The following is an 18,028-nucleotide window of genomic DNA, read 5'->3' on the forward strand; positions in this document are numbered from 1 at the left end:
CTCCGTTTTTGAAATATTACCGTTATAAAATGCTAAAAAAACGTCATTTTGGCTGTTTTCGAGGCTCTGTTTTGATGTGGGGTAATTCATTATAAACAAGTTTGTAACGGTTATTATATCAACAGATATTCTTTTTTGAAAAACTGTTAACATTTTCCCGATATCTCTTTTATTTCTCGAGATATCTTAAGTTTCATTTAATAAGCCAAAGAGAAACTAAACTTAATCTAAAGTTTAAGTCACTGGTCACAGAATTTTTGCCACAAGAACCAAAGTATACTTTTCTGAAGGTTTTCGAGTTGCTGAACTCAAATCCGCAATCGAAAAAATTCTATTAGCCTCCGTTCTTGAAATATAACCGTTATAAAAAAAAACCTTTTTTTGCATTTTATAACGGTAATATTTGAAGAACGAAGGCTAATAGAATTTTTCTGATTTTGGATTCGAGTTCAGCAACCCAAAAACCTTCAGAATAGTATATTTTGATTCTTGTGGCAAAAAAAGTTTATTTCGGTTGGCCAGTGTTGTTTCTGATTCAAAGACCGCTACTTTAATTTTAAATATCTCGGGCAATAAAAGAGATATCGGAAAGATTTAAACATTTTTTGAAAGAATAAAACTAGCTCTTATAGGCACCATTACAAATTTATTCATAATAAATTACTCCACTTAAAAACATAACCTCGAAAACAGCCAAAATTACGTATTTAGACATTTTCTAACGGTAATATTTCAAAAACGAAGGCCAATCAAATTTTTCTGACTTCAGATTCGGATTAAGCACCCCAAAAACTACTAGAAAAGTATATTTTGGTTCTTGTGGCAAAAACCTTGTTGACCAGTGTAATATATCTTTTGATTTTCTGAAAAAAAATTTCGGGGGGGGGGAGGGTTAAACCCCCAACCACCCCCCCTAAATACGGCTATGCGTGGGCCTGATCCGTTTTGGCGTCTGTCCATTAGTGATACTGGCGATACTTCTTTAGAAAAACTTCTATTTTTTTCTTCAAGTCTGGTGATGTTTTTTGTACGAGCTCTTTTTTTAACAAGTAACTTCGGTGACTGGTAACTGTTATCAGACTATTCTTGTTCCTATCTTAGTAGGCAATTCTATCATTTCCATAGCTTTGGTCTTCCTTTCACTGTGGTTGGTTGGGTTCCAACTATTGTTCTATTTCGTAGGAATAACCAATAATTTGTTAATAATTTTCATGAAAGCTACTCTACTGATTTAAATGCTTTGAGTGTGGTGTACTCATTTACTACTTTTCGATGATCTAACGTACCTACAAATTTTATTTGATTTACCCCAAATTTGAATTTGTATTTTACAAAAATCCAAATTTTAAAGTAAATTATTTTTAAAGGAAGAAAATATTTTTTATGGACCTTTAAAAAAAAATTTCCTTTCATTGCCTGAAATAATTCATCGATTTAACGATCCATTTGGAAAGACTTTTAACTTTTTTTTGCAATCCCCAATATTTACCTTTCTGCTAATACAAAATACCTACAAAAAATAAAAGTTTACTCTCATAAAATGATTCACACACAGCACCATGTGAGGAATATTGGCAGGTTTTTTTTTTTTTATAAATCATCTCCACATTTCCTCCCAGAAAAACCATCGAACTTTAAAAAAAAAATAAGAACAAATATAAACAATAACTTCCTTGACAGCATTTTCCATTAACCCACAAGACGTTAGATACACAAAAGAATCTTGCAAACTTATATCAAAGTAAATTTACTGTAGATATTTACGCCAAACACATAAACAAAGAAACCGACAGAAAGAAAGAAAACAAAAAACATAAAATACCTTTAAAAGCCCCAGCCAATACCTTCCAATGGACTTGGTGTTTTTTCATTTTTTTTTCGCCAAACATTTTCTGCTTCATTTTTCAATGGTTATGGTTGTACTTTTCTGCCAAGGATATCATATCTCAAACAAAAGCATCTCTTTATACCCTCTTCGCGTCTTAAAATGCTGGCTTGCTGGAGGATGAACGATATAGAAGAAGAGGCAGGAAGATTGTTGAACAACAATTCGAATATCCTTGGAATAGCTACGTTTGGCATTATTCTCGCGTTTTATGGTTTCGAACGAACGAAAGAGTCTTTGTGTGACACTTTTTTGAGTAGGTTTTGTAAAGCATAGAAAGTACAGCAGCCAGCTGTTCAATATTTTTGTATACAAAAAATACAGAGAAAAGCTAAAATGCCTACCGAAGAGCATTTTGAGTCTCATTCAGACAAAAGAACAAGGAAATATTATATGAATCCTTAACAAAAGCACAACATTCGTGCATTATGTGTTCGTGTCCTTCGGGGCTTCGACAACGATATTATACGAGAAAAAAGCAGGAGGATGGACAAAAAAAAAAGGATCTTAGAGGCCAGGCAACATAAAATTAAATTCATTCGCTTCAAAATTATATATGTATTCCCCCTCGCTCGTTTCTCTCTCACTCTCTCATTATGCCAAAATGCATGTTGTGCTATTTATAGTTCATTAACTTAACGAACGATACTAAAACTCTGGCGGATGTTGAATGTCGGCCATGGTCATGAGAGGATGTGGAAGTGGATAATTTTTTTTTTTGTCGATTCATTTTTTAAGGAATCTCATTTTTCTGTCGAAGATGTACTTGGTCGTGTATATAAATATATACTCGTACGTTAGCCAGATGTTTTGAATTTTTTTTTTTTTTTTCATTTTATTGATTTTTGTTTCGTTCCTTGTTACTATTTTATTTTTATTTTTTACTTTTTTTTTTAGTAGTTTTTTGTTAAATGCCCTAGTTTTTGTCGATTTTTTTTTTGCTATTTTTATTACGTAGTTTTAATTTCAGAGTGATTGGAAGACGAGAGAGTCCTTTAGAGAGGATGAATGAGGAATAAAGAAGTAAAATAAACTATACCATTTCTACGAACTGCACGAACTAGCAGATGTATAGACTGCATATTTGCATTTTTATGAGCTTCAATGTTTTATAATTTATTGTGTGGAAATTTATGTATTCTGGTCATGAAAAGTCCTTATTTTTTTTTTTTTTTTTTATTTTTAAGTTCTATAAAGGATGAAGTATTAAACACAGATTTTTTTATAATTTTTTTTATACGTTAAATAAAACCAACTACTAATAACAGAATCCTTACAAATTATTATTTTTCTTTTTCATTTTTAAAAGTTTGGACGAAATTTAGATTCAGGTTTGGATGAATTTACTTGAAAGAAAATAGAAATTCAAAAACTAAAATTTTAGGAAAAATTACATTTTCACTTGAAATGATTCATGGACATGTTCCAAGAAAAAATCGTAATACATGAATATGGGTTTTTATTATGATTTTATATAAAGAAAAATGATTTTTGATTTATTAGCTTCATTAAATTGAGTATTTTATAAAGCGAAACAAATACGTATTAAAATTCAATTATGTTCAATAAAAGAAAAAGATTTGTATGGGTTTTAAAAAAATGCATTTTTAAAGAAAAACAAAATATTTATAGCAAATAAAAAAAAAATGCATTAAAAAAAATATTTATTGCAACCAAAAAATATTTGAGTTAAAAAAAATATATTTATTGCAAATAAAAATATAATGTATTAAAAAAATTATTGCAAAAAAAAATTGCAAACAAAAATTTCTGCATTGAAAAAAGATTCAATGCAAAATGTGTGCATTAAATATTTTTTTTTAATATTCGTCGAATTTTTTACAATTTTATCTTTTTCAGCTACAATATTGAACGTAAATGGTCAAATAGTCAAAATTGTAAGAAATTCGACGAATATTAAAGCAAAAATATTTAGTGCCAACATTTTCATTGAATTTTTTTTCTTCAATGCAGCAAATTTTTCGTATTCATTCAATCAAATTTTTTTGCAATAAAATTTATTTTTAAAGCAAAATATTTTTATTTACCTACAGTAAATATTTAGGAATGCGCCTAAAAATAAATATTAAATAGCTTTTTGTTTGAATTTTTGCATTTATATACAAAAATAAATTATTTAAACTTTTTTTTTACTGCGTAAATTTCGAAATAACTAAGCAAATTATGAATTTATTGAATTTTTAAAAAATACGTGTTTTATTATAGCTAAAGCCCTTTCGATTGACATTATTAATTTTAAAATTTACGATGGTGGGTTACAAGGGGTTAAATAACAATGCCCCAGGTTTTTAAACCAGCTTATAAGTGATTTTCTTCTTGAGTTGTTACACCCGGCTTCGAGAAACTACCATGTTTTAAAATTAGCATTAGGTACTCGTGTATCAGAACAAACTCGGACATTTTCATTAAAAACGCTAAAGCTATACTCCAGACAAACTATTTATTGGCAAAGCAGGCCTGGCTTTGGTTATACAGTTCAAAAACTACTTTCAAAATTTCTTATTTTCTCAAAAGAACAAGCCCTTCAAATTCGTGAAATTGTCGTGAACAAGAAAAAATGAATTTCACTTTTACCCTATTTTGAGTTCCAGGAACTTTTTTTTCAACGAATATGCTAGTCATTCGACAGATTTTTTCACCTAAATTTTGGCAGCGAACAAGAAAAACAGTACGCTTGGGACACTTCTTGTAGTTTTTAAAGCAATTGTAAAGAACATCCAGTCTTAAAATGTCCATATTTTGACGGAGCCTTGAGATAAAATTGACATTATACAGCATTTGATGGAAACCAGTTTTCAGAGAAAATTTTCGCTTTTTTGATCTTTATTATGACTTTTTGCCAAAGAAAAAAAGTTGCAGGGTTAAACTTTTGTTACGATAATGTTAAATTGGTTTGATCATTAAAAAAAAATCGATAAAAATTGATAGAAACACAACAAAAAGTGTTCTGCTTAAAAAAACACTGGAGATGAAAACACTGCAGCATGGGATGCAACATGCAACCCATGCCAAAGTACCCATTCTCCGTTTAAGGTTGGATGCAAGTTTGAAGTAAAGGATTTTCGCAGTTTAAACTTAATTTAAGTGAATCTTCAAGTTTTTATCTTCAAATCGTAAGATTTCATAGTATCTCACAAGTTCTATAATAACCATTATTTTAATGACTTCATTTTCTGTAGTTGAATAGATACCTATGTGTATATAATTTCACTCCATATTCAAAACATGTAAATAAATTAAACCATATCACAATCTACATCTACCTATTTCCCTCCCAAGTGTATTTTCTAATTTTATACAGTTAGATAGTAACACAGGTCAAATAATATGCTCTTAAGCTGACAACTATTATTTCTTCATGTCTTTGTTTCGCCCAATGATAGCATTTCTCTGTTACAATAATAATTATATAAATAACTGTATTGTGTACATTCGAAGCAAGTAATTTCATTATTTATTAAGGACTAATTTAGGTATATAGTCATAGGCGTACAACAGATTAAGTGCAGTGGGTATAACTTGTTCCCCTTTGGGTTAATTGTTTACCATGTTAATAAATATTGTTCTTTTGATTCATATATTTGGTTTTGTATTGAGTTATTAAAGAAACATTTGGATATTAAATAAAAGATATTGACTGCCCATATGTTAAAGTGGTCATGTGGTAAAAAAAATAACAAATAATATAATTAGTGAAGAAATTAATTAATTACAATATTAAGGTAGCACTTTATTTGAAAAATTAGGTAAGATAAACTAATAATTATATTTATCCGTTAAGTAAATATTAGGTTTAATGCATTAACTAATAAAATTGACTTTAAAAAAAAAAAAATATCCAAAATCAGTTTTCTTTTTAGATATTGAAGGGAGTGAAGTTTCACTTTTTGGTATTTCGTTAATATTTTAGCGAATTACCTATACAAAAATCATTTGCCACAAAATTATCACATTTCCCACAAAATAAGACTCAGTTAAATTTTTTTTTATCTCAAAAGCCCCAATAAATCTAATTTGGTTTTTACTCACCATATTGAAAAAATGCAAAACCATAGCATTTTTATAGATTTGATTTGACTTTATTAAGGAGTTATTAAAGTGTCAAAACAAACTTTTATATAAGCTTAATTAAGTGACCCAGGCCATATGACTCTATTTTCACAAAAAAAAAACCTTTTATTCATTTCTTCACAATACAATTATTTATTGGAAAATTTTTAAATATTGAGTGATGCATAGGAATCATAAAAAATAATAAATGATTTTACTTGAAAAATTATAAAAATAACCCTAGTTTATAATTTTATTTATTTCCTATTGCTAGTATTGAGTATTTTTTATTCATATCTACAGCCCATTGTCATAGACTAGGTCCTGCAAGAGTAAATTTTGCCAACTTAGATCATACAAATCAGTACAAAACAAGTCCAAATATTTATTCAATACTAACAAAACCTTGGCCTGCTTAAGGCTCAAGCTTCAGTACTTTCCAATTGAAAAAAAAAAAAAAAAAAATAGCCAACGCTAAACTTCTTTTTGCGTTTTCAATTTTTTGCAAAAATTTAAAACTAATGTCTTCTTTTGTCTCTAAATTCAGATTTCTTTCTATTAACATAAAAAATATTTCAAATACCTACCTTAAATGCTGATTTTTGACAAATTATTTCTCAAACAACGAATTTTGCGGCTATGTGAAGTAAGCTAAAAAAGTGTAAAAATATTACTCTTACCACTTTTTTCAATTAACCATGATAATTCCCACAAATTTCATCATTGTTTTCCTTCTTACTTCGTTGTTGATGTTTTCCTTCTTATAACGCAAAAATTTATGTTTTTTTGTCATAACTTTTGAAATTCTTAAAATTTGAATTTTTAAAAATCTTGAATATTAAATTTTTTAAATTAAATTTTCATTAACAATATATTTTTTTTAAATCCTTTTCGACATATCGTGCAAGCAGAGTAGCGTAAAATTAAAAAAAAAATTACTCTACAACGTGGCAACCTGGCAACCCTATGCCCTATGTAGTTTCTAAATGGTGAGTACCTATGAATGATATGTTTTTTTTTTTGTTTTTCTCGTATCTACTTTGAACGTGTTGCTCCCATACAAAATTTTTAAATTATTGCAAATTTTTCGATAACGACTGTTAAGATTTTGATTAAATTTTGCAAACGTTATATGTTTAAAGGAATTGCAATAAAACTGTATATTCGGTTTTTCTTAGAAAAGTTAAATAAAATTTTTTTTTAACAATTTTTATTTTTTTCTATCTGTTGGCTCTCACCATATTTCCTTAAAATTTATAAAGGGACAGTTTATCTTGAAAAAAATTTCAATTTGAGTAGAACTGTAGTGTGTTAGCTTATTGCAACTGATTTTTGAACAATTCTGAGAAAATAACTTTTTTTTTCTTTTTTTTTTTGACGGGAGGAATTCTTCAAAAGACACTTGGCAGTATTCGACACCAAGTAGTGTGGAACTCTTAACCACTAAAACCACCTCTTTATCAGGACCAATCTTGAGAGATCGACATCAGATTTTTCTTTCTTAACTTTGTAAAATCACTTTGGGATAAGTTTAAACTGAGAAAATAACTAATATGGATCTTTATAAGGCCAAACACATATTTTTTTATTGTGTTTGCTTTGCTCACCACTTTATTAAATTTCTTTTCCTTTGAGTATCTTTTTTTTTTTGAAATATTGAAGTATAATTCCAAATCAAACACAAACATTTATTGTGTTCAGGATACAAATTCACAGAAAAATCCTTTTTGGCAGCCAATCAGAATAATATGAATTTATTCATTTCAAAGTATGTAAAGGTAAACCAAAATTTATTTGAAACGAATTTTTTTTTCCATAGAAACTACAATTAAAGATTTCGAAAGGAAAATATTTTTGTTTGAATTGAAAGATTTTCTCTAAAATCATACACTTATGTATGTATTTATATTTAATAGTTTATGAATTAAATATAATTTCGCTTTAAGATACTTTTTTTTTCCTAGCAAAAGTTTGTATTTATCTTAAAATTTTGCTAATCAGTAGGTACTTCCCATGTCAAATTTAAACTGACCATTACATTATGTTAATGATTACAAAATGGATCACAAATTTTAACTGTTTAAGTTTAACAAAAAAAAAAAAAGAAGTAGATTGCAAAAAAAAAAAATTGTTACACATACACCACAGTGACCGTTTAAATTTGAATTCTAAAAATTAATACAAAACCTGCTACCAATGAAACAAAAATTGAAAATAATTGCGATTTATTAAATAATTATCTTTGTTCTTTTAAATGAAAATAATATTGAACAGTGTTGCCATTTCAAATTGCAAAAAAAAAAATTAACAAAGACTTGAGAAAAATCTCTATTTTAGCTTCAATAATGAATCCCACCTTATTTAATTTTTTCTTAAAACCTTAAATACATATTTAGTTCAAACATTTTAAACCCCTTTTTTCTCTTCTCGAAAACAAATTGCTGGCGCCTATGGCAAAAGTCAGAATACAATATCCATTTCTACAGAGGTCATTGTGATTTTTTTATTCTCTACCTACAATTGTGAATTGTGATACTCACTTTTAACGTACAAAAATATATATGTAAGGGTACAACAATAGAAGCAAAAGCAACATTGGAATGCACTATACGTTTTACCCAATGGACAGATTTAGAAGAATGTATGACCACACCATACAAATGTATTATTTGCCACCTGCCACATCTCAAGATCTAGGTGAAAAGCTTTTTGGAATTTTTTTTTGTTTTTTTTTTTCTTTCTTTTTTGTTGGAGAAGGTACATGCCATGTAGCGATGAAATATTGCGTAGTAGATTTAAGGGAAATAAATAAATAATTGAATGTATTTTGTGTTGTGTTCTGCACGAGAGACAATGGTAACGATAAATCTACGTTCCAGATATAGAATGTGGCATTTATTTGAAGCTTCAATGTAGTACTTTTGTGTGTCCCTATCCATGTCCATTGTCCATAGTGGGGGTGTCAGTTTCGTAAGAATAATGAAGGCATTGTGGTGGAATGGGTCTCTTGGTGGATTTTGGTTTGGGTTGGGTCAGAATCGAAAAATTGATTACCGATAAGATTTTATTCATTACCCTTGGGGGAGATTCCGAAGATACTAAAAGAATCTTCTTCTGTTTGGTGCCATTTCTAGGAAGAAAAATTAATTATTCTAAAAACGTTTTAATTTTTTAAGATTTGTGTTTGTATAAGTCTCAACAGATGGATAACAAATTCGATTGAAAGAAGAGACAGAGTGTGTTCCTTAGAAGTTTGAAATTAAATTTTTCCTAGAAAATGTCACATTATAGATTCCACATGTTTTTTTTTTTTTTTTTTTTTAGAATATATATCGTTTTTCACATTTAATTTGAATTTATTTTTTTCTCTATTAAATTATAAATGACAAAAAATGTTTTAATGATTTTTGTTCTAATGATATTAATGTAGGTATAAGTAAAAAAAATGATTTTGGTTTACATGCCTGATATTTTACCTGCTCGTTGGGTGGTTTCCTTGGTTGTTTTTTAATACCTCGTCTCGCTCTAGCTTTTGCCGCAAAATATATTCGAATATATACAAATACCATTATACAACTAGGAATGTAGAATGATCCTAATGCTGAATATAAAACGTAACCAATGTCTTCACTTAGCTGAAAATGAAAAGAAAAAAAAATATTATTAACAAAAAATAGATAGTATTAAATTTTTAATATTTAAGATAGGACATTTTTATTAAGATTTAATTAAAAATAAAAGTGTTGGAGTGAAAACTTCTTTAGTATCGTAGTGATTTCAAACAAGATGAAACGAAAACGCGACACGAACATTCAACTTGTTATAACTTTTTTGTTTTAATAGATAGATGAATTTGAATTTGTAGATAGGTAATTAAATAAACTATAAACGTACAAAATTTCAATTAATTTCATATTCAAAATTCTGAGATAACGGTAAAAAGATGTTCTTTTTCTACACACGTTATATCTTTTGATCTAGTGCATATACAAATTTGATTTAATACGCATGCTGATAACATAACCTTTCATTTGATATATCACAATCAACTGTACGAGCTCTACAAGTTACACAATCTTAAATTGAAAAACTTGAAAAATACCTCAAAACACCTGAAATTTCGACATAGTTGGCTTTAAACAATTCTTATTTTTTTTCCAGGCATGGTAGAAATATGATCATATTAAAGGTGAAATAACCTTTCAGATGATATAAAAATTACTATAGGTTGTCATTTGAAAAAATATATTTAATGGTGTTAAAAAAGAAAAAATATTGATTTTTTTGCTTTTTTGATGAAAAGTGGTTTGGTTTGAAAAAAAATAAGCTCTTTTTTTAGATGTTGTATAGACAAGGACGATATAAATATTTTGAGCTGAAACAATAAGCTTTCAGATGATATAAAATTAATATAAAGGTTGTCATATAAAAAACATTTATTTAAAGGAGATAGAATAAAAAATAGGTAGATTTTTTCTTTTTTTTCAAGAAAAATAATTTTTAAGGTTTCACTTCTACCACGTGTGAATTGCACACATGACTTTTTTTTCTTACTAGACCAATAAATATAAATAACATCAAGTTGTGAGGAATTTGGTTATATTGAGATACAACAAAAATTATTTGGATATTTTATCTATTATAATTACGATGACCATATTTCTTTAAGCCAAACCCGGGACGGATAAAAAAATCGTAAGATCGTTTTGAAATTATGGATTTTTCAAAAAAAAAAAAATTTTAATTTTTTTAAATGAGTTTTCATAATTTTTCCTTTTTTTGATATTAAGATTTCCTAAACGATTTTTCAAGAAAATGGTTTTTTAATAATGTCTGTTTATAACTTCTAAAAAAAATATTTTTTTAATCAAAATCGGGATAGCTGTTTTTTAACATTTTTATTTAAATGGTTTTGAAATTGTATGAAACTTAACACAAATTTTAACATGTCCTTAAAAGTTTTGAAACTTATCTGGGTTCTTTACTCTTCCATTTGTTGTTCTTTATTCGAAAACATTTTTCCTGGTGTACAAACCTGACAAACAGAAGCTGGAACTAAATAATAGACGAACATTTAAAAAATAAACTAAAGCCTAGTCTAAAGGCAAAACGATTTTGAATTTTCATACAAAACCAGCACAACGAAATCGTAAACGAAAATTTTGCTTTTCGTTGCACAGTAGGCAGCTTAGGCAACGAAATTCTTACCTGTGCTAGAATATATGGAGAGTTTTTAATCGTTTTTTTTTTTACTTTTTTACTTTAGACTTAGAAAATTTTTCGTTTTGATTCAGCAGCGTACTAGAAAAATTTTAATTTCCAATAACTGTTTTCTTGTTTTCCGTACAAAGTATTTAAAATATTGAATACAAAAATCAGAAAATGTGCAAATACGGGACAATCACGGGACAAATTACAAAATACGGGACACTTATACGTCCCGGGTTTCTTAAATAAAAACCCGGGACAAGCTGTAGAAATACGGGACAGTCCCGGGTAAACCGGGACGGATGGTCACCGTAATTATAATGAATTTCTAATTTTATTTTTCTAAATATTTTTTGAAATTTGTTTTTGCACAAAAATTACCACGACACCAAATGTTATAGAAACATATAACGTTTAAATCTTCATACAATTTTTTACTTGGGAAAGGAGCCCAATTCGAATTGTTCGTTCTATTTATTTTGAAAATATATTGAATTTTTATGAGTATTTAGATCTTTGTGCATCCAACAATAGGGAAACAAAAACCAACCATACTCTTAGTATACAAAGATATTTGATTTGTAGCATTTGTTAAAATGGTATAAAAAATTTAAAATAACTAGCCCTGAATAAGATTGTAAAACACAGTCGAAACATCGGATTAAAACGTAGACAAATATGTATATTAACCAAAGGTACCTCAAGCCCACTTAGGTCCAATTTATTCACTCTCCATTAAATTTAAAGTCTCCATTAAAAATGAAAAATCTGTCAAATCGCATACAAATTTTAAAATTTCCCTTTTTAAATGGCGACTTTAAATTTAATGGAGTGTGAATAAATTGGACCTTAGAATTGAATGTATAATTTGTTTTCAACATTAAATTTCATTTGTTTTACTAAGATGCATTTATAAAAAAAATTCAAAATCGTTAGAGCCGTTTTTTAAAAAAACTAATTTTTTTATAAATTATTTTATGGAAAAAAAGTTCTAAAATAAAATTGGTATGCCAATTTGTAAAGATAACTAATCAGCATCTAAAACCCAAATTTCAAAAAAATTCAATGTCCCGTTTTCGAAAATTTGATTTTTCAATAAAAAAATTTTTAATTTTCATATAAAATCCAAAAATTATTGTTTTTTTTTTTAATTTTATTTTGAATTAAAATATATTTAAATAATATAAATAGCCCAGGGAAATTAGTAAATTAAATCGCATTTTTCGCGGGACAACATTTTTCAGGGTTTGGGTGGTTGTCCTTATCATAAAAGTCAATTTGTTGGGATAATTGGAGGTCGGGAGCAGCCGCGCGCCGTCTGGGAAAAGAGATTGGTATCGTTTTTATTGTATAGCTCCATTGTTATTCATTTTAACAAAAAATGACAATGATAAAACTTTTTAACAATAAAATTATCTAAAAAATGATATGCAAACCGTGGGTTGATTTTATAGTTCGTCACAGTGCGGGTTTGTCTTGCAAGGTAGGGACAAAATGACACTTTTTCATATATCTGGCGAAATTTTGATTTGTTTGGGTAGTCCTTGAAGAATGACCTATAAAATGAGCTTTCAATCGTTATTGTAATCATCGTATTGTAAAAGTAATCTAACGTCGAAATTTTCTATGTACTAGTCAAAAATGAGAAAAAAGCAAGTTTCCTGCTACAAGGCCAAGCTAATTTTGGGAGTAGAGTTATAACCAAAATATATGTACGCAATTTTGTAGCCATACGCATTTTAATATCGAATTTAAAGGTCTGACAATACTGATTTTAATACGGTTTTCAGGGGGTTAAATAACGCAAGTTTTCCAGTTAATGGGAATGGGCTAAATTTGCACTATTCATTTTTCCAAAATCTGAACATATCAATCTCAAGATGCAGTTATTAGAACTCAAGATTATGTATAAGTTTTTTTAACTAACAATATCGGACTTTTCAGTTCAAAATAAACAAACAAAAATTCAAACACAAAAGTCTCTAAAATATCGTTTAAATGCAATCATTAGTTTACGAGAAAATCAGATAGAAAAAAAAAACGGTTCTATATTAGGTACCGTTAATAATGAAAATCGTTGGAGTAATTTTTGGAAAAAAGCTTTTCCAAAATCAGTATTTACCTATATCGCAAGTCAAAACGTTGTTTTTTGCATTTTCAAAAACGGAAGCTGATTGAATTTTTCTGACTTTCTGATTCAAGTCAAAACCTTTAGAAAAGTATAATTAGGTTTCAGCAAGAAAAACCTTGAATAACAAGTGTTATCTATTCCTGATTTTTCGTGTTTCAAGTGTTCTATTTAGGGTTTTGAACTGAACACAAGGCACTTATGTAGTTGGATTCAAAATTTAAGTAGCAACTTAATGGGATTTTTCATTGGCATATGCATTACTTAGCATCTTCATTTTGAATTGTATTCGCTATGGTGTTCAAAGTTTCTTATCAGGGACCAATTTAATGCCAAACTCATTATTTTTTACTTATTAAATTTTTATTAAAGATGTAAGTTATTAGGTATAAAAAAAAAAACAAACAAAATCTAAAATTTTGAAAGTTTGAAAGCTTTAAGTATTTACTATGTTAAATATTTTTTATTGAAAAGAAATTTCAATTATACGACACAATAACAGCTAGCTTTTTTTTTGCAAATTAGAGAAAAAAAAAAACATGATTTTAAAGGAATTTTCTAACAGTTAAATTAGAAACGTTCAATTACAAATTATAAAAAAAAAACTATTAAAACTACAAAAAAAAATTAAATCAATTGAACATGTGTGGTATAAATCCCTCACACCACAAACCTTCCCTATTTTAGAAATCAATTACATTCAACATGAAAAAAAAATTTCCATTTCACCAATAGTCAACAATAAAGCTAACATATCCTCCATCAAATTCAAATACTCGTACAAAAAACATACACAAAAATAAACAATATAAAGTAAAATAAAAAAAAACTAAAAAATTGTGAAGAGGTAATGCAATATTGGAATATACAATAAAATCATCACTTTACCCTTTTTTCATCATCGATTTACGAGAATATACATAAAATGATTTTCAATTGAAAAGTCATCATCATCATCATCCACCAGCTTCCACTCCCAACTTATCACAGCACAGGTGGTGGTCGTATACTGCAGTCACTAGGATTCAAATTCAAACACCAGAATTCAACAAAAAACCCATTGTAATACCTACAACAACTACTCTATACTCTGTGCTTGCTGGACACTCTAAAGAATTTTCAATTCAATTTTCAATTATCCTTTTCACAATGGAGATCATTGGCAAAACCTACATATATCCACACATTGCACACAAAAAACTGTATTCGCTTTTATCATCATATTAATGGTGTATGTCTGGCATGCAATATAATATGTTTGTATGTGTGCAATGTGCCAGGTAAGGATCTCTAGTTAACACTTGAAATGACAGAATATTTACATCTATTGGTGCATATTTTACATTGTTCGTTTTATATGAGCACACTGCGGGGGGACCTCTGGAATTGTTGAAAGGTTGTTATCGAAGCTTTAGCGAGTTGTAATCCATACTCTTACCTTTTTTAGTTTGAATATCCTTTATCTGGCGGATTTATATATTTTCACTTAAAGGACGATTTTCGTATGGTGAGGTTTTCACTACCTTAGGTCATAAGTCTTGGATAAAAATTTATCCATTTAAAAAAAAAAATGTTACCCTCATGAAAAGTAGCAAAAAGTTTGCTTTTGGGGTATGAAACAGTATCAAAAAAGTCTATAAAAAAATTGGGTTGAAGGGTGTTTTTTTTCGCGGAAAAGAGGGAAGGGTTGAAAGTCAAAAATAAAGAGCAAAAAAAATGTTTGTGGTTTATAATGATATGACACTTATTTTTAAGGAATATTTTTATACTGAATATAATGGCTTTTTGGGACCAATTACAGATTTAATTTTCTCTTCGAAAGAAACACCCTTTTATTTAAAATTTGTCTATAAAAACTGTTTATTCTCACTTTCTATTACAAATGCAATGATTTTACCAAAATATAGGGTGACCCGTCAATTTTGTTTTCTCTCATTTTTAAACCTGATATTCTTTTGGACACTTTAGATTCTTGTGTCCAATTTCAAAAGTAACATAATTGCTGAGTTTCAATAGGGTATCACTATTATTACTTAGTTTTTTTTTTACATCTAAATTTATATTACATTTAAAAAAAAAAACACTTTTTCACAAGAAACAAAAAAGGTATAGACTTATTTTATTCGAAATTCCTATGGATAAGACAACATTTTTCATAAATTTCGTAAGTATATCTTTTATAACATTGACTTTACAATACTTTTCGCGGATTTTCCTTATTTCCCCCACAAGAGAAAAAACACACTTTCACCTTACATATTTTTATAGACTGCCAAGATTCTTAGTTTCTGTTATAAATAAAACATTTGTACCAATTCCTATAGGTGTAACATTTTTATCCCAGGTTTTGTGGAACTAGTTCTGAATTTGATAATTTCATAAAAAAAAAAAACACCCTTTTACACAAGATAATTTTGTAGCCTCTGTAGATTTTTAGTTCTTATAACAAAAAAAATTTACATATTCACCAAGTTTAAAAAATTAACAAAATTTATATCAGCTGTTATGATACCTTTCTCACACATAACTCAACACCTAAAAAAAAAAACACCCTTTCACCAAAAATATTTTTAAGAACTTTGTGGATACTTTATTAAAAAACCAGCATCCTGGTTTTTGATCAGCAATAACTTTTCTTAGAGCAATCGTTTTGACTTTATTTTAATGTTATTAGATTTAGCATTAAAAAAAAAATTAAAAGCATGTGTCATATCATTATATTCCACAAACAATTTGTTTCACTATATTTTTGACCCCCTCCTTCTTTTCCGCAAAAAAACTCCCTTTTAGCCAAATTTTTTTCATAGAATTTTTTTATCCTTATTTCTTATTCTTACGGCAAACTTTTGGACAAATTTCATGAGGGTAACAATTTTGTTTACATTTGCTGATTTTTTGTACTATTTTACCAGGAAGACTTTTAATATATTGTAAGGACCTGTTGAAAAAGGAACAAGGACGAAATCCAAAAATATGTCGCTAAAATACCGAAGTTAAAAAGATTTACGTTGATATTATGGAACTATGACGCCTTCTTTTCTGGAAGAGTATATTGTCAAGGATTTACTTTGTATTATTGATTTTAATTACCAGGACTATCCTTCACAAGTTAAACAAGCTTAAAAAAGTTGATATAACTTGTTATCACAATCGAGTCGATTTTTTTTTTTTGTTTAACATAAAAAAAATCCAACCAATAAACGAAACCGATCCAATATTGTCCTTTTTATCCCCGTTAAACATAACTTTATAGGTATTCGCTTCTTTTTTTTTTGTGTTGATACCAGGATACATGTGTAGGTGGTACCCACAGATAAAATGAAAAAGGTTGTCAGTTGTTGCTCGGCAAAATTTACGGAAATGCAATATCGATTTATTATCCCGATGATGTCGGGACGCGATGACAACATAATTTTCCGCAAGTCCTTGTTCAGAATGTATGTATACCAGGTGTACCCACGTTTACCGGATGAAGCCTGCCAGAAGTCTCCTCTTCCCTGTCGGCCGATTTCTCGGCTATCCCACGCTTACCTGTTTGATGTTCCTTTTTTTTTGTAGGTACATTCACCACCAAATGACTGGTATACCAAAATGTATATATCGGCTTAAATGCACACGTATAAAAGGTATCTTTCGGAAATCCCATTAAATTTAATGTAGATATACCCGCAGTTCAATAGATTTTTATTTTATTTTGTTTTCTTCTTGTTTATCTGTTGATCGGGCGTGTAACTACTTGCCTTTGCCTTTGCTACCGACGAACATTGAGAACATTTTTATTTGAGTTTTTCTTTTTCAATAAAAAAAAAACGTTTAAAGGACACACCACCCGAGTGAGTAAGGTAAAGGAATTGCAAAGGACAATTTTAACTCTTTTTAAAAAATCCGCAAAAAGAGGAAGGAAACTTAAAAAAAAAAAAAATAAAATAAAAATAAATAAATAGTAAAAAAATAAAGCTATTTTTGCGAGGTAAAACGTGTTTAAGATATCCTTAGTGGCAGTTACCCCAACTTTATAGAAAAACATCATAAAGGTGTGTGCGTTTCAAAGGAAAATAATAATGCATCTCTAATTAGGTAGAAGAGAGAAAGCTATCAAAGGATAAAGATGGGGGTTAAAAACAGTTACAAAAGCAAGTACATTTTTATATAAATAGATTTATTGTACTAGAACACGTGTAGAATCTAGATTGTAAATATAAGTAGTATACATAAAAACATTTAGGGGTAAAATTAGAGAAGCGTGTAGAAAAAATTGAGAATTTTGACTGTGAGATATAGATCCTTAGCTTAATATTAATATTTGGTGTGTTATTTGTGTGTTTTGCAAATCAATTATGAAGTTTTTTTAAAACAATTCACTCTTTTTGGGTATGAATTTAAACCGCTCGATACACCATACACCACAGTTACCGTCTAATCTAGATTAAGTAATGTAACCAGGGCAAGTTTAAGAACTCGAGATAACAACCAGTCATGATATTACGATGGTAGAGAATGCGAAAAAAGTGGGTCTAATAATTCTGTCTATCTACCCGTCTGTCAGTCTGTATCTATCTTAAACTTGAGTATAAACTACTGAATAAATGTTTTCAAGCGTTGAAGTTATGAAATTTTTTGAGCTTTTCTAGAAATGAAATTGAAAAAAATTAAGCGTTCGTCACATTCCCAAAATTCTGAATCCAGATTTCGGGTTTTCTACATTTCTAGATTTTCGGAATTTTGGGTTTTTGAGA

The 18,028-nt window shown here is 28.4% G+C and overlaps 1 protein-coding gene across 1 annotated transcript in view; it reads right to left on the reverse strand.

The window, feature by feature from the left end:
• Positions 1-18,028, reverse strand: part of LOC129916516 (alpha-2C adrenergic receptor) — a 297,933-nt gene that overhangs the window by 74,250 nt on the left and 205,655 nt on the right. The window contains exon 2 of the mRNA XM_055996515.1: positions 9,421-9,591. Within this exon, the coding sequence (XP_055852490.1) occupies positions 9,421-9,591 (171 nt within the window). The remainder of the gene's footprint in view (positions 1-9,420; positions 9,592-18,028) is intronic.

The sequence above is a fragment of the Episyrphus balteatus genome, chromosome 3, assembly GCF_945859705.1.
Source record: "Episyrphus balteatus chromosome 3, idEpiBalt1.1, whole genome shotgun sequence".
NCBI classification, from domain to species: Eukaryota; Metazoa; Arthropoda; class Insecta; order Diptera; family Syrphidae; genus Episyrphus; species Episyrphus balteatus.